This window comes from Malus domestica, chromosome 04, assembly GCF_042453785.1.
Source record: "Malus domestica chromosome 04, GDT2T_hap1".
Lineage (NCBI taxonomy): Eukaryota > Viridiplantae > Streptophyta > Magnoliopsida > Rosales > Rosaceae > Malus > Malus domestica.
This window is the reverse complement of record NC_091664.1, coordinates 23874684-23898158: the sequence shown is the minus strand read 5'-3', so window position 1 is coordinate 23898158 and position 23475 is coordinate 23874684. Positions and strand designations below refer to the sequence as shown.

The following is a 23475-nucleotide window of genomic DNA, read 5'->3' as shown; positions in this document are numbered from 1 at the left end:
ACCAAGATAGTGATAGACAAACCGTACGTTTGCAAGGCATTGGCTCAAAATAATTCCAAAGATGCCAAAACCCGCTTGGCCTCTGAAGAGGCAGTTAAAACATCAAAAGGTTACACTTTTGATATCACCAAGGTCGATGCAACATTCCTAAGGTCGAAGAGTTGAAAGGAAAAACGTATTGCAAGTACCATAACTCGAATAAGCATACCACAAACAACTGCGACGTGTTCCGTGATGCTATTCAGAGCTAGATTGATAAACGTAAGCTCAAATTTCCTGACAAACAAATGACTGTCGACGTTGATCCCTTCCCCTTGGCAACAGTGGGCATGGTAGATGCTCATTTGTCTAAGAGGAAAGGGAAAGGGAAGGCGGAGTTCGTTCCAATACAGTATGTCCCAAAATAGAACTCTCAGCCGTGACTCAAGATTGATCTATTTTCCAACGAGCCACCCACAAAGTCTTTGGGACCAGCTATAATCGAGTCTATGTCAAATTCCAATACAGAAGAGACTGATGGTTTTATGTAACTGTTGTAAAGCACGCGTCGTCCTAACAGAACCAAAAGAGAGACCACCCTAGGTTCCAACACCACGGCAACCATCCAAGGCCGTAGCGACACCTCCAAAGGAATTTGGCAGAGGATAGCGTCAGAAAGTGTTCGATAGGCTCGACCCTCACATATGAACGGACGGCCCCATCTCAGCCAGACGGCATCTTGATTTCAATGTGCCGTTTTATAATGAGGATTATTACTCGCATAACTCCAGCAACTCAAGTTCATTAGCAAATCAAAAAACCTTCAAACTACCTGAGCCAAGCAACCAACATTGGTATAGTTACAATTCCCCCATTGGCATGTACACGACATTATCCAAATCTCATAAATGTCCACGCCAACAGATAGATTGCACGGCTCGACGACAGGCAGTACAGGCCACTTCGGCTACCAAATGGCAGCCAAAAGAAACGGTAGAAAGTGGAGATGACAAACAAAACTTGACAGTCACGATCGAATTACTTCAAAGGAAAATCACATCAAACACCTCATTCGGCCCGGGGAGATGAAAGCTCATCTCGAGCATTTCAGAAAAGAAGCCGAAAGAAAACTTCCCCCATTACCCCCACAAGAACCGTTAATAAAAGTTTGACGAAATCTTTACCCGCCATTCCTTGGCGAATCCTTGGAGTACATGCGAGAGTTTCACAAAACACATTCCGCTAATGACTTGTACGGCCTACCAAAGGCGTGTCAAGAAGCTTTTGACCTAGCGTTAACGTGCCTCGATGCTGAACAGATTATCCAAAAGACTATTGATTTAGCAATAAAGGCTAGGTTCCAGTATATACGTGAAGCTCAGGTCCTCGGCTTCGAGGTCGACCCGTACACGGACATAGACATCGTCGAGCTCCCTTTTTTCTTTTAAGGACCTTCAGTATTTACGACATCATTTCGAAGTCTTCTCAGTCGTATCTCTATTCAGCCTTACGACCAATGAGCAGGATCGTGTGGTGCGTCTGGATGCCTACTAAAACACACGGGCCTGTAAAGCACTGCAAGGATAAACCCAAGTCCCAGCAACGACTACGTTGGAGGATGACAGCCGGAATGGAACATGTTTAGTGTGTGCGTCACAAAAACAAGTCTCCAACGAGGCAAAAAATGATCAGGTCGAAGATGCTCCAAAACATGATACTGCACTTGATAAACCAGAGGATGACAATCAAGACCCGATGGGTCCTTCTATCCTTGAAAATATGGAAATCAGCATGGTCCATGTTCTACCTGCTGAATTTCAACCAACCACACACCAACCGAATTTCTTGGATGGGGATGTGGTTGCTGAGGAAGCAACACAAGTCGAGTTCATTGCCACCGGAGAAGATGAGCAAGTGAGTAAGGATGATAGACTTAAAGCGACTCTGGCCGAACTATTTCCCCACTCATCTTCGATTAATCTCCAAAATTTGAAGCCATTATATGTCACGGCTCACATTGAAGGTTATCCAATATCCAAACTTTTCGTTGTTTGTGGGGCGACGACGGTCAACATTATGCCTGTATCTGTTATGAAGGCGTTACGACGATCTAACAACGAACTCATTCCATAAGGAATAACCATGAGTAGCTTCATCGGCGACAAGTCCTAGACCAAATGAGTGCTTCTTTTGGAGGTAAGTGTTGAAGGTCGTAAGCACATGACCGCATTCTTTATCGTTGACTCCAAGACCAAGTATGTGAGAACCCGTATTTGTATTGGTGGAAGCCTTATGTTTAAGTTATTATTTATTTTATTAAACTTGAAGCTAAGATTTGGAATATTTTTCTGAGTTAAGCCTTAGAACCGTGTTTATGCTTAGTCATAAGTTTATAAGGTGGACTTGTGAAGCTTACCATGCGGCCTTAACTCTTATCCTTTTTAAGGTGCTTGTAAGCACCATGCTGGGTTGGACGTGTAGCTCCACAATTCAAGTCTTGCATCTAGTTGACACATCTTATTGCCACCATGTAATCATTAGCTTAATCACCTAGTTAGGTGATATCTCCTCATGCTATGATTCTATGCCAATTGACACGTGCCTTTATGAATCACTAAGTTTTGGAGCCGCTCGGTACTATAAATAGGGATCTTTGCTCCAATGTTTTTGTAAAGAAGCTAGCATTTCAGTGCATGCTTCGGAGCTAACGTACTATATATATATATATATATATGAGAGAGAGAGAGAGAGAGAGAGAGTTAAAAAGAGATTAGGGTTTGAGGTTTGTGGAGATGTTAGTTGGGTTGTCTTGCCAAAGATTCAAGTTATCGAGGTGAGTGGTTTATATAATGTGTTTCAAAGTATTCTTATTTTCTGATAAATGAAAACCATGAGATATCATAGGTTTTATCTATTTATAAATATCTCTCTATTTCAAGTCAAGCATGTTGGATTTGTTGAAATACCTTTGGAATTATTAATATGGTGATATGTGGATTATTTGGATATGTTCATGGAGCATGAGAACTTTAGTGTTGCATTAATCCGAGGGATAAATGTAAACTGCACACGGGGACATTAGGGCTGAAAGGCCAGTAAGGGTCACGTGGTGAGTTACAATTTATGAATGATATAATGAACACGTAAAGGGGTGATGTGATATGAAATTACGTGGTTAAAGCTTTGATATTATTATCCTATTTTATAGTGTGTGAAAAGGCATTGCTTGATTGGCATATTACATATTCTACTCACTGAGCAACGGTGATTGTTGCTCACTCCTCGCCTATTATTTTACATATGAGTTATTTGGCAAGACAGGTGTTCTTTGATAGGACATGTGTTATTTGACAGAACGGGTGTTATTTGGCAAGACAGGTGTTAGAAGAGCTGAGGTTGTGATTAAGGAGAAGTTTAAGGATTTTAATTTATTACTTTTGTACACCCTGTAAGCTTTTGGAGTTATTTTAATAAAAGGAGTTCATTTTCCAACCCGTATCAATTCCCTTTTATTTATTTTTACTTTTATTTGCGTTCCGGGCGCAGGGTCTTATTTTTATTCACCGACCTCGGGTCCGGGGCGTGACAGAGTATAATGCCCTGCTTGGTCAGGATTGGATTCATCAAACAAATTGCATTCCCTCTTCGTTATATCAGGTCCTTATTTTTTGGGACGGCAAATCGGTTATGGTTCATCCGGCCGATAACCATCCGTTCGAAGCTAACATGATTCAGGCACGATATTACGATGATCACGTCGGCTATATTACCCTATAAGGTTTGAACGAAGAAGGATGGTTGACTCAAATTTTCGTAAAAAAAGCAATCGAGGTAGGTGCCAATACTGTCCATCAGGATTCATCGAGACTCGAGTTAGCCGATCTAATCGCAGACCCTGATGTCTGAAGGCAGACAGGATAAATGTTGGGCCGTAGTTTCATCTACCATGGAATGACTGCTGGCCCATTGGTATGCTATTTCCAACCAACCAAATTCGGGTATAAACTTAGTTGAATTTTTGGCCGAATAAGACAACGGTCAAGTACTATCGCTAGACAAAGTTTAGGTTGCACCAGCTGAGCTCGAGGATAGTCAACCATAGGTTAAAGATCCTTTAGAGGAGATAAATGTTGAAACAACCGAAGGCCCACGACCTTTGTTCATTAGCGCGTTGTTACCCCAACATGTCAAAATCGAGCTTTGTAGATTGCTCAGAGAATTTAAAGATTGTTTCGCTTGGAGTTATCATGAGATGCCTGGTCTAGATCGAGCACTAGTTGAACATGAGTTGAGCATTAAACCCAGGTGTAAACCTTTCCGCTAACCACCTAGGTGATTTTCCACCAACGTATAACTCGGTATAAAAGACGAACTCGTCCGATTGTTAAAACCCGGGTTTATTCGGACAGCTCGGTACGTCGAATGGTTAACAAACATCGTCCTTGTTTTAAAGAAAAGTGGTGCCTTACGTATCTGTATTGATTTTCAAAATTTGAACTTGGCGACTCCTAAAGACGAATATCCAATGCCAATGTCATATTTGTTAATCAATGCTACAGCAAATCACAAGATCTTATCTTTTATGGATGGACATGTTGGTTATAACCAAATTTTTATCGCTGAGGCCGATGTCCATAAGACCATTTTTCGTTGCCCGAGGGCACTCGGCACATACGAATAGGTTGTCATGCCATTCGACCTCAAGAACGTCGGTGCCACATACCAACGAGCTATGAATACTATTTTCCATGATTTAATTGGTACCATCGTCGAAGTCTACATTGACGATGTCGTAGTCAAATCCGCACGGCAGCAGACACATTTGGATGATCTCCATCAGGCTTTCCTGCGTATGCGCCAGCACAACCTTAAAATGAATCCTGCCAAAATGTGCCTTCGACATAGCAGCCGGCAATTTTTTGGGATTCCTTGTCCATCATCGTGGTATTGAGGTGGACCAAAACAAGGCATGAGCAATCATCAACGCTCCACCCCCAAAGACTAAGAAACAACTGCAGTCGTGGCTCGGCCAGATTAATTTTCTCCGATGATTCATTACCAATTTCGCAGCCAAAATGAGAGCCTTCTCCACACTCTTAAAACTTAGGATTTTGACATCTTCGAATGACATGCAGAACATCAAGCGGCATTTACGCAGATCAAGGTTTCCCTCACAACTCCACCCGTCATTGTCCCACCACGCAGTGGCAGACCTCTCAAGCTGTACATTTCAGTAGCCGAAGAATCCATCGAATGCCTACTTGCACAAGACAATGATGTTGGGCCAGAACAAGCCATTTTTTATCTTAGCCGAAATCTTAATCCACCGGAGATTAACTATTCAGCCATCGAGAAGCTCTGCCTAGCCTTATTTTTTGCTGCATCAAAACTCACGCATTATATGCTGCCGTCAGTCACTCAGGTCATCACCCAGATCGATGTCATTCGTTACATGCTTACTCGGCTGATAGTAAAAGGCCAAATTAGAAAATGGACAATGGCACTGTCCGAATTCAGTTTACAATATGTGCCCTAGAAGGCTGTTAAAGGCCAAGCATTGGCCGATTTCTTAACCCAGCACCCCTCACCACATAGTTTTGGGGGTAATGATGTTGAAATGGGCATGGTGGAGACACGCGATCATTACTGGACAATGTACTTTGATGGCTCAAGTACTTCAGTCTCAGCTGACGTTGGGATCATTATTCAATCTCCAAATCACAGCCGCTGGTATTTTTCTCTCAAGCTTGATTTTTTTTTATATGAATAATCAGGCCGAATACGAAGCCCTTATTATTGGCCTTGGCGTCCTTCATGACTTGCGGGCAACTCGTGTCCTCATTCTCGGTGATTCCGAACTTGTGATTAACCAACTCAAAGGGACTTTTCGTTGCATGAGTTGCACTCTGGCGCCCTATCACATGGTTGCCAGGTATTTGGCCGAGTTTTTTTACGGCGTTACTTTCAAACACATTTCATGAGTTCGAAACACGGATGCAGATGAGTTAGCTCAAATAGCCTCTGGAGTGTAACTCTTGGAGGGCAAACTATGTCGAGAAATACCTGTGTTGCGACGAACACACCCGGCCTTGGTCAATCAGTAAGTCCTTTAGCTCGATAGCGTGATCCGTACACGAGTCATGTCCTTACCTTCGTTGTTGGAACGATAGGCCAACATAGAGGTTTGTGTCGTCGAGGCATTACCAAACGATTGGAGAAGGGCGATTATGCGATATCTCGATAACCCCAGTGATAAACACGACCGACGAACAAGGGTCTATGCTACGAACTACATGTCATACCAGAACGAGTTGTATCGAAAAAGTGAGGATGGATTATTGTTATTATGCCTCGGCCGACAAAAGGCTGCCCATGCAATTACAAAAGTGCATGAACGAATTTGCGAGGCTCATCAGTCCGGATGAAATATGCGATGGTTGCTTCGTCCACACGGTTATTTCTGACCGAGCATATTGAAGGATTGTATTGCGTTCGCACGAAGATCTGTACAATGTCAAATTCATGGGTCGATACAGAAGCTCCTAGCCGAATCACTCCATTCGGTCACAAAACCATGGTCGTTTAAAGGATGGGTTATGGATGTAATCGGCAAAATTACACCATCTTCTAGATCAGCAAGGCATGCGTGGATACTCGTCGCGACAGACTACTTTACTAAGTGGGTCGAAGACAAGTTATATGCCAAGTTGACGTCTAAAAAAGTTTACAATTTTGTAGAAGAAAATATTGTGACTAGATTCGACGTACTAGAAACAATCATAACTGATAATGGTACAATCTTTACATCTGACAGGTTTAAGGAGTATGCGGCAAATCTAAACATTCAACTCGAGCAGTTTACGCCGTATTACCCACAAGCGAATGGACAGGCCAAAGCAAGTAACAAGGTTTTGATTGGTATTCTCGAAAAAATGGTTAAAGAGTGGCCTGCAATATGGCATTTAAAGTTAAATGAAGCTTTATGGGCATATCGGACTTCACCCCAATCGACAACCGGGATAACCCCATACGCGTTAACCTATAGACACGACGCAGTGCTACCAGTCGAGTTAAGTATAAATTCGTTGCGAGTGGTCGAACAAAGTAATTTGTTCAGTGCAGACTACAATCAGGCCATGAGACAAGAGTTAGAAGACTTAGAAGAAGTTCAGCTTGATGCTTACAATCTGTTGGTAACACAAAAGAAGATTGTCGAGCGGGCCTATAATCAGCGGGTCAGACAAAAAAATTCAGCAAAGGAGAGTTAGTTTGGCAAACCGTGTTGCCAGTAGGAATTAAAGACCCAAGGTCCAGTAAATGGTCGTCGAATTGGGAAGGACCGTTCGTCATTCACAAAGTTCTCGGCAATGGGGCATATCATCTTAGAGATAGAACCGGTTTGGTTCATAAATTACCGATCAATGGGAAATTTTTTTAAAAATATTATCCAGTTACTTGGGAGATGCAAGAATAAAAGTTCATTTCATTGATCTTTGCAAAAACGGCCAACCTCTAACGTTAGAGTTCAACAATTTGACGATTGAGGTCAACAATTTGTCAGTCGAGGTCAGCCAGCTTTTTAGTCTTCACCTTTATCGCCTCGACCTCTGGACAGAGAGCCTCTTGAGTAGCCAACGCAACCTTAAACTCATCATCCGCTCGAAGAGCTTTCTCGAAAATATGAAAATAATCTCGAGTTCGTTCTAAGGTGGAAGATAAGCGAGTGACAATTTCGTTGCTCAATAGGCCGTCGGCTGCAAGGTTATTCAAGCATTTTTCTACAGAGTCAAGACCTTTATGTTCGAGGATTTGAGGAGCCGAAAGAGATAAGAGCCCCTGCAGCTTAGCATTAACAGTCGACTTGGCTACTGATGCAGATGGTCTGGCTGATGAGGCAGAAGGACCGGCCGCCCCCGAAGAACTAGAGAGAAGGGCTTTGAGTTCGACTTCCCATGATGGTTGCATGTAAGAGCAACGTGTTAAGAAAAGTCAAGTAAAAAAGCCAAAGAAAATGAAGGTTTGCTCTAAACCTGTCGAGAGGAGACTTCGGCCATGTCTGATGGTTAATTGCTCGAACCTAAAGAACTTAATGGCCGAGCCCAATGTTTAAGAGAGCCTCTTAATTCACGAGGCCGATTGAGGCTATCCACATTCGACGACCATTGAGGTGGCCATGAAATATAGATAACACCCTTCGGCGCATAAAATTTTTGGTGAAATGAGTAATTGGGCACCTGACATTTGATATTTTTTGGTTTATAATTCTAAAGCAGGAAGTTTACAGAAGGGTGATGAAGGTTCTTACAAAGGCCGAAGTAACCTCTTGAGGAGGAATGCCGAGATTCTGATCCTGAGGATGAATTAGCGTCTTTGCCGTCACTTCCATCTCGGCAAAGGGTATCGCTTCATGCCCTTTATTTGCTCTGGTAGAAAGGTCGACTTGACCAGCCCGTTCAACCACCGATTGGGGGATTGGGGTCGTTCTTTCGCCCTGTCGAGATCTTCTCACCAATTAAGGACCTTCGCTCTCATCCTCCTAAACAAAAGGGTCAATCAGTAAACAAGGAGTTTTAGAAGGAAGAACATTCTAAATGTTATACTTCTTCTAGGATAATCGCAGTAGTTGCTCTTGGAATGAGGGGGTTCTTCTTGACCGAGGGAGTTGCCTTCTCCAGGGTAGCATGCACCGGGCTGATTTCAACGTGAGCGGTTGTCGGGGCTGAAGTTGAAGGCTGATCAACGACTAGGTTGATGGCTGTCTTAATCACCGAGTTTGGCTGCACATTGGCTGAAGTTTCGATAACAGGAGAAGGGGGAGAATGAGCAATTGCTCCCGTGGTTTTGCTGGAGATAACATGAATCTCCCGTTCCCCTCTTTTAGCCAATTTCTTGACACGTTTTGTGGGCCGGGCAGCGTCTCATGCCTTTTCGGCTTCTGGACGGGGGCACTTACTTGGCTGGGTCAGCGCGGCGGCTACCATCCTTTTTGGATGAGCGAGTTTCTTCTTGGCTGCGACCATCGAAACTACCTCAACCCTTTTAAGCGTACGGTCACCTGAAAACATTGAAATTGGGTTAAATTAAAACTCGAATGAGGTAAATAAATAAGGAATGTAGAAGGCATATACCTTGAGCCGTATCTTTGGATTTTGGGGCAAAGACTTTCTTCGGGCGATCATCAAAAAGTTTTTTTGAAATTTCGTCCGCCGGCGTGGGAAAGAAGTCCTTGGTGTAAGCCTCCCACCCCTCGGCAAAGGTGTTGGCGCACCGAGATTCCAGGTCCCTTGGCCGAAGATGAAATTTGTTGCACCATTCGGTAAACTCCTTTTCAGCTGTCTCGCATTCTTTTTCTGATGAGCCAGAGAAGCGTTCTTGACTTAAAAGAAAGCGAGATGAAATGAATGGCAAGGGACACCCCTGGAGGTAACCCAGTTAGCAAGCTAGGAAGTTGAGGTGGTAAACCTCCTAACTACCCCACCAAGCTTCACAGTCGTAGGGTAGGTCACGGGTCATGATGAATGACCCCCAGGTCTCCCGAAGATGAGTATCCTCGACCATCTCCCATACCGATTGTGGGAGAATGATGGAAGATGGGTATGTCCGGCGACAGAAGATTTGGTATTTTTAGTCGGTAAGGTCCTCAAGGCCGAAAATGTATCTGAAAATGTCTTCAGCCGAGTGAGGAAGAAGAGGGCGCGAAGCTAACTCTAAACTCATAGCTATGGATGAGTTGAAGCCTGAGATTTCAGGCCGCAAGGTTGAGAAGTAGACTTACAGCCAGAGCTGGAAGACCTAGAGTGAGCCGGTTTGGTGGGGGTCAATTTTCCCCAAAGTTGTTTCGGCCAAACACCGAGTGAGGTTGGCGATGACGGCGGGGCTGAGAGGGAGTGGCCGCTGGCCAAGGCATCGACGACGAGCATGTTTTCGGCCAAGCACTTATTCGACTTGGCACAAAAGAAGTACTTGTTGTATCAGTAGAATAAGAACGCCCTATGTTCTCCCTTTTCAAGTTTTTCGCCTTCGGAGCCGGCGAAGTGAGTGATCAGGGTGCTGTAATTGAAAAAGTTCTTATACAATTTTTGCACCTCTTCTTTAGACGGCCTGTGATCTCCCTTCGTCAGGGACTTGACGGCGCATTCCTCGAAGACCATTTTCAGGTCCGTATCGAATTGGTACCTAGCGAGAGAAGTATTAATCGAGATACCAGTTGGAGAAGTACCAAGTAAAGCGGTCATATCTAGGACCGTTGGGCCGATAAGAAGAACCATCATGTTGTTGGTTGAGCATTAGAAGCTTAATGCCACCATCACAAGCTCTCGATCTAGGTTCATCTCGATGGTCAAGAGTTTGATGGCATCGAAGATGCCGAGAGCTTTCCACTCATCACTGAAATATGATTCCATCCGAGCAACCCAGGCAGCAATGGTCGAGGGCCAGACACCCGGGGTCTGGCCGATTCCCATTTTGACCAGTCATACCCTTGGAATAAGGGTTTTAGGCATGCTCCCTAAGCATCTCGATGATTGCTTCAGGAACCTGGTATTTAAATAGTGGGCCTAGGGTTTGGTGGGAGACGTTTGGCTCATCTTTGAACCGGATGGTTTTGATTGTGTTTCGATCAATGATATTTTGGCATTTGTTGCACTCATCGGTCAACCTGTGGATGAAAGTATTGGTAGCCATTGAAGATGAAGGTTTTCTGAATACTAAAGAATTGGTTTTCTAGAGAAAATGGTGAAGAGATCTGAGGGACAACGGAAAAACAGTTTCTGGTTTTTTCTAAAAGTGTAAAAGGTTTAAAAGAAGAAGTGGGAGTATTTATAGGTGTTTTGAGAGGGAAGATCAACGGTTTAAATGTTAAATTAGAGGATAGAATCGACTAAGGGATTTAGTAATCATAATGGGAATTCAAGGAGTCCAAGTGAAAAGACCGGGGAAAACGCGCAGATCGAGGCTGCACGATGGCATAAGACGGCAGATTCAATGATAAGGAGACGTTTGGTTATGTGCACGACTCAAACAGACCAAAAAATTCGTAGTTCGAGGTTATAATGATAGCGTCGTGGTTCGAGGTTATAATGATAGCGTGTGAAAGGGTTTTGAGGATTGAAAGGACGTTTCAGTGTCAAGTAAGGGGGCGTGCCCAGAGGATGCCACGTGGCGGAGTGTCTGACAAAGTTAAGATTGTGTAATCGTGCTCCATAAATGCACACCTGGTAAGTGGAATATTTGAGACTTTTCATCATCCTCTAAAGATACTTTCAGGGTTTGATTTCACTTCTTTAAGGTTGAAATTCGGCTAAGAGGTTTTAGGCCGAAGACCTCAGAAGTAAGGGGGCAATGTTTGGGCCCAAAATATTGGTGTGCGCCGAGTAAAAAGTTGTTCTCGGCCCGGTAGTATAATTCTAGAACTATCGCGAATTCCAGTTATTATGGGCCGCTTGGTTAAGATCAGTCGAACCCTAGGTTAAGACAGATTGATGAGGTAGGACGAATCCTAGTATAATAAGGAGTCATAATAGGATGAGGATGCTAAGATTTGAGAAGAGAATGTGGCCGGATAAAATGTTTGGTTCAGAATCCTAGTAGAGGTAGGACTGGTCGAGGCTTAGATAGATTAGGATTAAGAATCCCAGTCCGAGTATAGTTATGGTGCGGCCAGGATGAAATTGGCTGCTATAAATAAGAAGAGGGTGTATCATTCTAAACCCCCTCCAATTCCACACACAAATTGCTCTGCGCAAACTCTCGCTCTACGCGAAACCTCTCAACAACCTTGAGATTTTTGTTTTCTTTTCCCTTCAACACACCTTCAATTTGGATAAACAGCATTGTGAAGGCAACCAGCGAACACCTTCAGTTTGGATAAACAACACTGTTGCCGTGGAATCAGCCGACCAAGATGCACCTTCAGTTTGGATAAACAGCACCGCGTCGAGGTCAACTGGTTACCTATCCAAGTCTCGGTCAAGAAGGATTTTCGAATCCTTATCGGTAGAGGTCGTCTCATTAGCCTTCTCGACGAAGTGAGGTGTTACAGATTCATAGGCTCGGCACATTGAACGCCGAGTTGTTTTATGATTGGATATTCACAAGTGGGATTTAGAGTTCGGCATTCCGAAGGCCGAACTACATTTACGATTAAAACGCACATCTGCTTTGAGTATCTGTGCCCGTATAGTTTAGTGTCAATTCAGCGTGCTTATATTTTTACGAATATAATCACTATGACCGAATCCGGCGCCAACGATTTGTGAACTTCGTAGAACTAGCAGCCTTGTCTTCAGGCTCTAGAACCCGAAGGCCGAGACAAATTCCTTCCTCGGGTCAAGAAGTCAGTAGCGCACCCAATGCAACAAATTTTACTCACCGGCCGAGCTCAGCCGTCGAGTTGGCACGCCCCTCACACAACCGAAAGACGTAGTTAGCTCATTAATTACCCGGCCTACGTGCCACATAGGTTTGGTAGTTTTTAGGGTCAACAGTGGGGTAGGGCTATGTTGGACTCAATGTCAAAGCTAGAATCCAAAATATAGGGGCTTTAAGTAGACTTGGCATTTTGGACCCAACCCGTTAACCCGACCTGACCCGACCCATTAATATTAGTATTTGGGTGGACGCTTAACAGGTCGGGTCACTTTGGGTCAACTCGTTAGCACCCGTTCATTAAGGATGTTTTAGTAATTTCAGTAAAGTCTTAACAACAAAAAATAAACTCTATGCAAAAATAATAATAATAATAATTGTTAATGGGTGTTAACGGGTAAAATGGGTGAAACGGGTCGAGTTTGACCGAAACCCAATAAGCCCGACCCGTTTACAGGTCTAGCTTTAAGTCATACAAAAGAAATTAGACAAAATAATTGCAATTTTAATTAATGGGATAAAAGTAAAGGTTTTGTTTTTTATATTGGCATGAAAAATTTTAGTCAAACAAGAGTGGCAGAGCTTTAATTTTTAGTATTGAAATATATCATAAGAAAAAAAAACTTGTTTGTGAGCTTTGATAAATAAAAGATTAATATATTAGATTCCAACAAAACATTTTATGTCAAAACTTAAAATTAGATTGCTCGAGACTGTATAGGCCTCGTTTTATATCAACGAGCGAAAAAAGAGGGTATTCTTTTTATATGGTAAAACATAAAGCTAATTATAACAAAAAAAAAAAGTGGGCTTGGTTTTTGTATGGTTGAGAAATAAGGCAAATTATAAGGACAACAAGTCTCAAACCAGGGCCAAATGGAACTGCAAAACTCCCATTAACCAATGAGCCATATTCTCATTGTTGTAAAAACTTGCAGATAGTTATATAAAACAGTGAAATTCCAGGAAAGGCCCATGCCTGTGCTGGCCACTATGTAGGCCACTGGTTGGGCTGGTGGGAATCAAAGACAGAGGGAAGAGACAAGTGAGAAGGGAGGGGCAATTTAAAACTTTTGTATGAATTTTTGGTTAAATTTGTAAGAATTGCAAAAAGTAGGTGAAAAATCATTCCGTGGTATAAATATGGCTAGTTACCAAAAAAACCTACCTTGAAACGTAAACACAAATTTAATGGACAGTTGGTGGAAATCTGTAACCTTTAATTATGTGCCATTTTCTACACATTACATGTTTATAAAACTCTTGTTGGGAATAATTTATCATTTTGAAGAGACTAGAAATAGTAGAGGAGAAAAAGTGGTGCACTAGTACCAAACAATGTCATTTTCTCTCAACTAATTATCGCTCTAGCCTCTGAACCCCATTGATTAGAAGGAGGAGATCCCGATCTCATTGCTGACTCCTAAAATTCCAGTGAGGAGTGAGGACACAACAATTTCTCGATAAGTAGGGCAAAGACTTCAAAGTCAACACATCAACCAGTCAACCCAAAAAGAAATCTCCCAATTCCGGTTTTCACAATGTGACTTTAGTAAGGTTTTAGATATCGGTTTTTACATATATTTTCTCAAGTCCATGAAAATGAAGAATGAATGTGGTTACTAGTGATATTCATTTTTACTTATAAATGAGATGTTTTAGGTTCAATTCTCGCTAAAAATCTTAAACTTGTTTTCCGTTTCTCTTTCAAATTTTCCTTAAAAAAGAATATTTTTTTTATTTAGTAATTACTAATTCAATGATTCCCATTTTCTCAAGTCTATATTTATTTCATGTTTGAACGACCAATCAGAAGCATTTAAATTTTTGCATATATATATGTTTATTTTTTATCAAAGCATATACTTTTATTTGAGCCAAAATTTACATGACATAGCATTATTAGTTTGAAATAATGCACATGTTAGTCCCAAATCAAGTATTATATATAATCGTAGATATTAGGATGGGAAAGGCACCCAGGAGCACTAAGGTAATGGCCTTTTGGGGTCTCCGCTTTCTTCCACTTCGCTATGTTTTTCCACTTGCCCCTGCGGCAAGTGTTACAAACCAAACCACACTTACAGAGAAAACATGAACATAAATTCATAATTAATGGGACTTTGGTAAGAATAAGTGACTAATTTTATTATGCATCCACTTCCACTACTTTTCATGAAAATTTCCGGGTTAATGATTGCTTTATTCCAAGTCCTCGGCCACCCCTCTTTGAATATAGCTCGTTTAGTGGCTAGACTTACATTGGGTTGGTTAACTCATAAAACTAAATGTATATTAAAGGAAAAGAATTTTGTCACTAAGTAATACTATTTAGTAATATTTCTCTTACCATAGATGCTAGGTTTGAATTTCGTGAGTAACGATTTCGCAACTAATTTATTCACCATGCTTACTTAATTATAGTGAATAAAATTGTTAAATGTTAGGAGGAAGGGGGATCAGTGAAGATCGCACATGCACTAGAATGCATAACCATTATTATTTATGCCACTAGAATTAAGAGAAAATGTGAGTGCATTTGCCCCAACAATGAAATTTTTCTCTCCACTACTAAGCATTGATTACCACTTTTGCTTGTGCTTCCTCACCTTACTCTGCCCTCATATTTAAACCCCATCTCTCTCTCTCTCTCTCTTTGCGTATTCTTTTACTTTCCCTTTCCAGTTAACAGTCCACAGTCCATACACACCCTCCATTTCTAACTTTTGCCCCTCAAAATTTCTCATTCTTTTTTCTGTATGTAATTAATCGTGACAAGGAGGTTATATCAGCATCCCCTTATTCGTAACTGCACGGTGACTAAAGCGATTAGTCACGGAGTAGGCACCAAAACGTCATTGTAGCGGCCAAAGGTTACGAAAACAAAAAGGTGACCACTGCTTGTCTTGTTTGTTTGATATTTTTCTTTTGTATGTATGATTTGGAAGAACTTCTGAACACAAGTTGAGTGCTCTTTCTTGATATTCTTTGAACGATTTCATGATGCCATTCAGCACGTAATCACTAATCTGCCTCTCTCTTTCTCAAATATTAAGTTTCAACTTTATATGAATCTTATGAATTTTTTTGTAAGTAATTAGAAAAAATATGATTCTTTGTTAGAAAATGAAGTCCCCAAATCAAATGGATATTACCAAATAGGGAAACTTGATATAAGTCCAATTTTTTAAGCCAGTAGTAGGAATAGTTCAATTTATTAAAATAAGTCAAATTCCAGTGTGGGATTATTTTATAGAAAACTAGATTTTAATCCCCAAATAAGATGAAGTTTTGAAAAATGTCTTATACAAGATTAAAAATTGATTTTAGTCCCTAGACTCTATTAAATGTCAACATATGTATTCAGTGTCTCTCTTTTTTATTTATAATTTTATGTTGTTCATAAATTAAATTTTATGAAAATATTATAAATTTTAATTCTCATTATGGTCAGTATCTTATATAAGAAAATATTTTTCGTAGAAATTTTTCGATACACTTATGTTTTTGCATATTTTCTTATGTGCCACTAATTCATTACAATATATTTAGGTACAAACATTTCGGTACACTGGCCGGGTTAGTATAATATGTTTAGGTACGAACATTTAGGTATACTAGTTTAGTATAATATATTTAGGTATCGACATTTCGATACACTAGCTTAGTATCATATAATTAGGTACGGAATTTTCGGTGCACTTATATTTTTGCATATTTTCTTATGTGCTACTAATTTACTACAATATATTTAGATACGGGCATTCTGGTACACTAAATTAGTAAAATATATTATGATAAGAACGTTTAGGTACACTAATTAGAAGAAGTTAAATAAAATTAATGAATTAAAATGTGTATAATAATAAATTTTAATTTTAATGTAATGACATTAAATAAGATATTTATTAAATATTTAAACAAAAATATAATATAAATTTGAATTAAGTACACATTAAGGGACTAAAATCAATATCCAACCTAACATCAGGTTTTTATTAAATTTTAATCTTCTTGAAGGATTAAAGTTAAAAAAACCCCATTATTTTATTGGCAATAACATTATCTTTTTATTGATGAAATTTACTATAAAAATTAAATTACTTTCTAATTATCTCTTTAGTTATTTCTTCTTGTTTCTTTTTCTTTTTGTTATGTCTTGTTCTTATTGTTCTTCCTGTTCTAAACCCCATTTATAGATTTTATTTTTAATTTTTATAATCAACCCATATCACAGGTTAATTGCATTTATCTACCTATATGATATTTCTTTTTTGTAATCAACTTATATAAGAAATTAATGTTTCTTGTTTGTAGGTGTATTATGTTGTTGTACATTTTAGTTAGGTTTCATATCTCGCTTATGGGTATAATATATACATTCATGTATTTGTTACTTGAATTAGGGGCGTACGTTGTGTAGATGAATTTAGGTTATAAGATATTAAGTAGATTGTTGGAATTAGAAGATTCCAATTTATCTCTAATATTTTTTTTAAATGTAAAATGAGTATAAAAGAAATAAAAGCAGAAAAAAATAATACTGGACTTAACCTATATAGCCATGTTGATTTTTTGGACCCAATTCTAAATGCCCCTAGTGTAACATCCCACGTCATCCAATGGAGTGGATCCTCTAAACCGTATATGTATATTCTCATCTCTACCTATCACAAAGCATTTTGAGAGCTCACTGGCTTCGGAGTTCATCGGAACTCGGAAGTTAAGCGAGTAGCACACGAGAGCACTTCCATGATGGGTGACCCACTGGGAAGTTCTCGTGTGAGTTCCCAGAAACAAAACTGTGAGGGCGTGGTCGGGACCCAAAGCGGACAATATCGTGCTACAGTGGAGTCGAGTCCGGATGTGGTGAGGACCTGGGCCGGGATGTGACACCTAGCAAATATTGGTTGGAAAATTTGAAAAGGTAACACTATTCAATGGATATTCATGCAGTTGTAACACCATATATGTAAATCTAATATTTATATAACTAGAATGGCAAGAGACTAACCTGTAGAAGCTCCAGAAGATGATGCCATAATTAAAAACTCCCAACAAAACTCACTGAACCTTCTCCTCTCTTGCAGAAAATAATATACTGGCCTCACAATAAGTTTAAGTTCAACAATGAGACTAATATTTGTGAGAGCAGAGACCACTATATACATAATCCTAACCAAAACTAATGAGGGTTCCCTATTAAAATCCATACAAGAAACTGAATATGTTTCCTCGTCTACCGGGAAATCAATTCCAATGCCATAATATAATTCTAATACAAGGACCATCATTCCTCTTTAATAAGACTTTTCTATATCCATTGAATCGTGTATAATCTTTTTAATCTCATACTCAAAATCAGTGGCGAAGCTACGTAGGGGCAAGGAGGTGTGGCCGCCCCTCCCCTCACCTGAAATCAAGTCTAGGAGCGGTGATTTCGCCGCTCTGGTCCTGTCGGAAGTGCTTGTTGGTGCGGTGGTGGTTCCATCTATGTTCATCTAGGTTTGTAGCTGGTGCGCAGCTCTGCTATGTTTGTTTTTTTTTTCTTTTCTAAAAGCCAGGCCAAACGACACCGTTAGGTCCTGGTTAAAAATTCCTTTAGTGCAATGACATCGTTTAGGTATAGAATTAAAAAATAAATTAATCAGAGAGTAGCGTAACAGATCCCGTTCGCCCCCTCCTTCCCTTGCTTCCAGACTTAAAAGCTTCAAAGTTCAAGCCTTCAAGCCATTCCAAGCCGCAAGCAGCCAGCCTCCAGCCGCCATTATTGGCCCCTTTCTCTTAATTTTTTAGATAAAGTTTTTAATTTCCAAATTTATACTAACATTAACCCTAATTGCTTATTTAATATGAAATTTTGTTTAATAGATATAGAATCATAGAGTAATTAATCAATAGGGTTATTGATTATTGATTATTGATATGAAATTTTATAATTATTGATGAATAAAATTGTTATTTAAAGTTGAATTCTTGATTATTGATTAATTGAATTGAATTTTGTTTAATGAATAATTTATATGATTATTGGTATTGTTTAAGAATCTAAGACTTTATTTTTTCCGCATTATACGGTTACATAATGGAAGGATATTATAAGAAACAATGCTTAAATTCTCCTTCAAATATTTCAAGTAGTCCTCTTCAAATATTCTGGGTAGTCCTCTTCAACTATTCTGGGTAGTTCCAACAAAGTGAGGTCACTGAGTTGGATGAAATATTGACTAATCTTTTTTAACCTTGTACTCTTTTAAGTTCGCCCCAACCCATCACTTAGTGCTACGGTCTAGTGTATTCCTTTTCACTTGTAAGTAAAATGACTTATGTTCAATTCTTGCCAAGGGCAAATTTAAACCACATTATTGCTAGCTCATTGTGAGGCTTAGCCCACTCCCCCTCCCATGTAGATAATATCGTTTGTCAAAAAAAAAAAAAATTTCGCCCCTCCCCCCCCCCCGCGACAATTCCTGGCTTTACCACTGCTCAAAATCATACAACAGTAATTGCGAAATAGACGTCATGAATCGAAATAATTCCAATTGGTAATATAGGGAGTAGCCCAACTTATCCCTTCTTTTCTCAATGTCAGATTCATACTCTCAACATTGAGAAGTATCATTTTTAGATTCAAACACATTTCTCTTCCAAGATTTATTTTTATTTTTATTTTTATTTTTATGAAGCAGTATAAATTAAGCAGACGTTCATGACTTGGGTAAAAGTAGAAGCCAATGCAAGTGAGACTTAAAGTGTCAAAAGCTCTCTGGTTAATAATCCAAATTTCCTTTAAGCTTTTCCTTCTAAATGTTACTTGTGAGCAATCGCATCAATCAGACTCTTGTGCAGCCAAAAGATTAATTAAGAATGGACAAAGTTCCCCTCTCATTTGAAAAATCTCCTCCATTCCTTGTAAGATGTACAGTAGAATGAGGTATATATTATTCTTAGTTCTTACGGTTGCCATCTAATTTTTTTTTTAAACATATTGATCCAAGTGTTTCTTCTATGTGATATGTGATAGCATTTCTTCTCTTTTATGCATTTGTGCAAATTACACTTCTAACCTGATTTGCTCTCCGTCTTAGAGCAATGATGGGGCATTCATGTACCAATCGTACGCTGGTTTTGTTCAAATTCCTGCATGGGTTCATTCTTTTATGCATGAGCACATGCCTCGAATCTGCAGCACTTCGCAACCTTACTCTGCTTGAAAATGAATCTGATCGCTTGGCTCTGCTAGACTTCAAGAAAAGAATAACCACAGATCCTTTTGATGTCATGAGCTCGTGGAATCATTCCATCCATTTCTGCAATTGGGTTGGAGTTTCATGCCACCGTTCCACCAAAAGAGTCTTGATGTTGAACCTGCAATCAAAAAAGTTGGTAGGCTCCATTTCACCTTCAGTTGGAAATCTTACTTATCTCACTGGAATCAATTTGAGATACAACAACTTTCATGGGGAAATTCCTCCAGAAATGGGTCGTCTACAAAGCCTACAATATCTCAACCTCTCTCATAATTCCTTTGGTGGGAAAATTCCAACTAATTTGTCGCAATGCATACAACTAAAATTCCTTAATTTGGAAATCAATCATATTAAGGGGTCAATTCCGAACCAACTCAGTTCATTGTTGAATTTAGAAGATATATGGCTGTATGATAACAATCTCACTGGATCCATCCCACCTTGGATAGGAAACTTTTCTTCTTTGAGGACTCTGGATCTTGTGAGAAACAATTTGCAAGGAAGCATACCAAATGAGCTTGGGCATATAACAGGCTTGGTTCAATTCTCAATTGGGGAGAATAATTTGTCTGGTATAGTCCCTTCTTCAATATATAATATTTCCTCCATACAAATGTTCAATGTCGTTATCAACCACTTACATGGAGAGCTACCACCAAATCTCGGCACTATGCTTCCTAATCTCATACAGCTTCACTTTAGTGGGAACAAAATAAGAGGAAATATTCCTATATCATTGTCAAATGCTTCTAGACTTCAGAGTCTTGGGCTTGCTGAAAATGGCTTCTCTGGGACAGTCCCTAGTGAAAGTCTAGGAAGCTTGCGAAGCTTAGTTTCGCTAAACTTTGAAAGCAATCAACTGGGAAAGAGAAAAGTTGGTGACTTGAATTTTCTCAATTTCTTGGCTAATTGCACTAGTTTGGTGTTTTTGGGTCTTCGCGATAATCATTTTGGAGGAGAGATCCCAAGATCCATAGCCAACCTTTCGACCCAACTAAAAGTTCTTACTCTTGGGGCCAATGTGATACATGGAAGCCTCCCTAACGGCATTGGAAATCTTCTAAATTTGACCGTTCTAGCAATAGAAGGTAACCATTTGGGTGGTAATGTCCCGCCTGAAATTGGGAAGCTAGAGAAGTTAGAGCAGTTGTATATGGATGGTAACGAATTTTCTGGGTCAATCCCGTCCTCACTTGGTAACATGACGTTATTGTTAAACCTCTACATGGAGGTCAACAGGTTTGATGGCAGTATACCTCCAAGTCTTGGAAACTACCAAAACTTATTAGATCTTAAACTTTCAAGTAACAACCTTACGGGCACCATACCTAAAACGCTTATGGAGCTTTCAACCCTTTCAATTTCTTTAGACCTGTCTGACAATTATTTGACTGGTCTACTGCCCTTTGAGGTGGGTGATTTAGTGCATCTCACGGAGCTAAATCTCTTAAGAAACAATTTATCAGGTGAAATCCCAAGCACCCTCGGCAGTTGTGCTAGTTTGGAGCGCTTGTATTTGCAAGGTAATAAGTTTGAAGGAATAATTCCTCAATCTCTTCAATTTTTAAAAGGCTTGGAAGAACTTGATATTTCAAGCAACAACTTATCTGGTCAGATTCCTGAATTCATAGGCAAGCTTGGTGCTCTCAAGTATCTCAATCTTTCGTACAATGATTTTGAGGGCGAGTTGCCTAAAGAAGGGATTTTTGCAAATATTAGTGGTGTCTCTATTCTTGGAAATCATAGGCTCTGTGGTGGCATCCCACAATTACATCTACCACCATGCCCCTCAAAAAAACACCATTCATCTCGAGGACTACATTCCCCAAAAGTTGTCATCCCTATAGCTTGTGTATTTGCAATCATAATTGCTCTATCATGCTCCTTTGGTGCTTGTTCAATACTGAAAAAGTCAAGAGATAAGTTTGCAACTTCACGTTCTTATAAGGATTGGAAATCAGGTGTCTCCTACTCACAACTCATTGAATCAACTAATGGGTTCTCTGTGGATAATCTGATTGGTTTGGGAAGTTTTGGTTCTGTTTATAAAGGGATAATTCCTAGTGATGGAACGGTAGTTGCTATTAAGGTATTAAACCTTCAACAACAAGGAGCTTCCAAGAGTTTTATAGATGAATGCAAAACTTTAAGGAATACAAGGCACCGTAATCTTCTCAAGATCATAACTACATGCTCGAGCATTGATAATCAAGGTAAAGACTTCAAAAGTCTAGTTTTCGAGTTCATGGCAAATGGAAGTCTTGACTCAATGTTGTATCCAAGGGAAGAGGAGCAAACTCTAAGCAAGAGATTGAGTTTTATGCAAAGATTGAACATTGCCATTGATGTTGCTTCTGCTTTAGATTATCTCCACCACCATTGTGAAACGGCCATTGTTCATTGTGATCTAAAGCCGAGCAACGTGCTTCTTGATGAAGATATAGTAGCCCATGTTGGGGATTTTGGTTTAGCAAGGTTCCTCTTTGAAACATCAAATGGTCCCTCATTCAGTCAAACAATGTCATCTCAGTTAAAGGGTTCTATAGGCTACATTCCTCCAGGTATATATGAGTTTCTATCATTCTAACTTCCTTTTTATGTTCTTAGTAAATTATTACTAAAAACCAACTAATTAATATCTATTTATGAAAAATACATTACTGCCTTTTTTATTCTTGGAAAATAAGTAACATATTAATCTAAAGAAGATATTGTTCTAATTGTCAATTGCATATGACATATTGTATGTATGTCCTGGCAGAGTATGGTACAGGAGGCCAAGTTTCTATACTTGGAGATGTTTACAGCTATGGGATACTATTGCTGGAAATGTTCACAAGAAAAAGACCTACTGATGACATGTTCAAAGGTGGTTTAAGCATTTACCAATTTGTAGCCATGGCTTTGCCTGACCATGTCATGGACATAGTTGACCATTCAATTATCCTCGACCTCGAAGCAGACTGTGATGTCAACGATGACATAGAGCGAGAACAAACTCCATCGAGACGTAACAATCGTGGCCCGGTGAAAGCAAAGAAATTAAAGGAATGCTTGGTTTTAGTGATGCAAATAGGACTCTCTTGCTGTGCCATGTCACCAAGGGAACGGATGCTGATGGACGCAGTTGTCAGAAAAATGAGTGGAATTAGGGACTCGTACCTCAAAGTTTAAGAAGACTTATGAAGGACAAAGCATGCTACTCAACGGAGAAAGGACATGATGACTCATCAATAATATTTTCCACTCTCTACTCACCAAAATTTTCTTTCTGCTTTTGCTTTCTTTCTCATGCTATCGCTTTGTATTTTGTCTCGTTTATGTTTGTGGTGTGTTTTACTTATATGACTTGAAACTTTTGAATTTTAATTTGTGCGGTGCTTTTTAGAATTTTAATGATTAGCGGTTTTTGTTGGATTTTTTTTTCTAGTGTATTCTTTGTTGAATGGCTAACTCTGCAAAAAGTAGTTACAAACTGCTAGCAGCTTTGATAGAATTTGCAAATGGTGTTAGGAATGTGAGAGAGATGGTAGATAGTAATAACATTGCTACTTACATTTTTCTTTAATCTCGGAATTTGTTGTTCTCGGTGCTCTAAAAATGTTATTTTGCCGTATTCATAAGTGAAAACATAAAAAAGATGTTCACTTGTAAAAGGGGAAAGCAGAAAGTTGCATGATGGTGAGAGCTTAACATTAAGGTTTTGTGCAAAGGGTTTGGAGTGAAAGGAACATTCAAGATAGGAGCATTTTTCTGTTGTGGTTGAAGGCCTGAGATTGATTTCCCATTCCATAAAATTGCTTGTATAAAACAAAACATTAAATTTAATATGAAAATTGCTAACATTTCTTACAATATATTTTATTAGAAAAGAACATAA

The 23475-nt window shown here is 39.6% G+C and overlaps 1 protein-coding gene across 3 annotated transcripts; it reads left to right on the top strand.

The window, feature by feature from the left end:
• Nucleotides 1–15037: 15037 nt before the first annotated feature.
• Nucleotides 15038–23012, top strand: LOC103433668 (probable LRR receptor-like serine/threonine-protein kinase At3g47570). Of its 3 annotated transcripts, none has more exons than XR_011580136.1 (2): nucleotides 15038–15235; nucleotides 22357–22494. XR_011580136.1 is itself a non-coding variant. In XM_070820666.1 (2 exons), exon 2 carries the CDS (start codon nucleotides 19438–19440, stop codon nucleotides 22180–22182), a length of 2745 nt encoding a protein of 914 aa, XP_070676767.1. In that variant the 5' UTR covers nucleotides 15038–15235; nucleotides 19434–19437; the 3' UTR covers nucleotides 22183–22339. The 3 variants fall into 3 exon arrangements, 2 of the variants coding, with proteins under 2 accessions (XP_070676767.1, XP_008370155.3); XM_070820666.1 differs by lacking the exon at nucleotides 22357–22494 and adding an exon at nucleotides 19434–22339; XM_008371933.3 differs by lacking the exon at nucleotides 15038–15235 and adding an exon at nucleotides 18852–22156 and having other exon boundaries at nucleotides 22357–23012.
• The last annotated feature ends 463 nt before the right edge of the window (nucleotides 23013–23475 follow it).

What these genes read in the sequence shown, in the direction of transcription:
- LOC103433668 (XM_008371933.3), top strand. Translation starts at nt 19,438, where the DNA reads ATGATGGGGCATTCATGTACCAATCGTACGCTGGTTTTGTTCAAATTC. An exon ending in TATAGGCTACATTCCTCCAG is followed by an intron (nt 22,157 to 22,356) that starts GTATATATGAGT and finishes ATGTCCTGGCAG; the next exon opens with AGTATGGTACAGGAGGCCAA.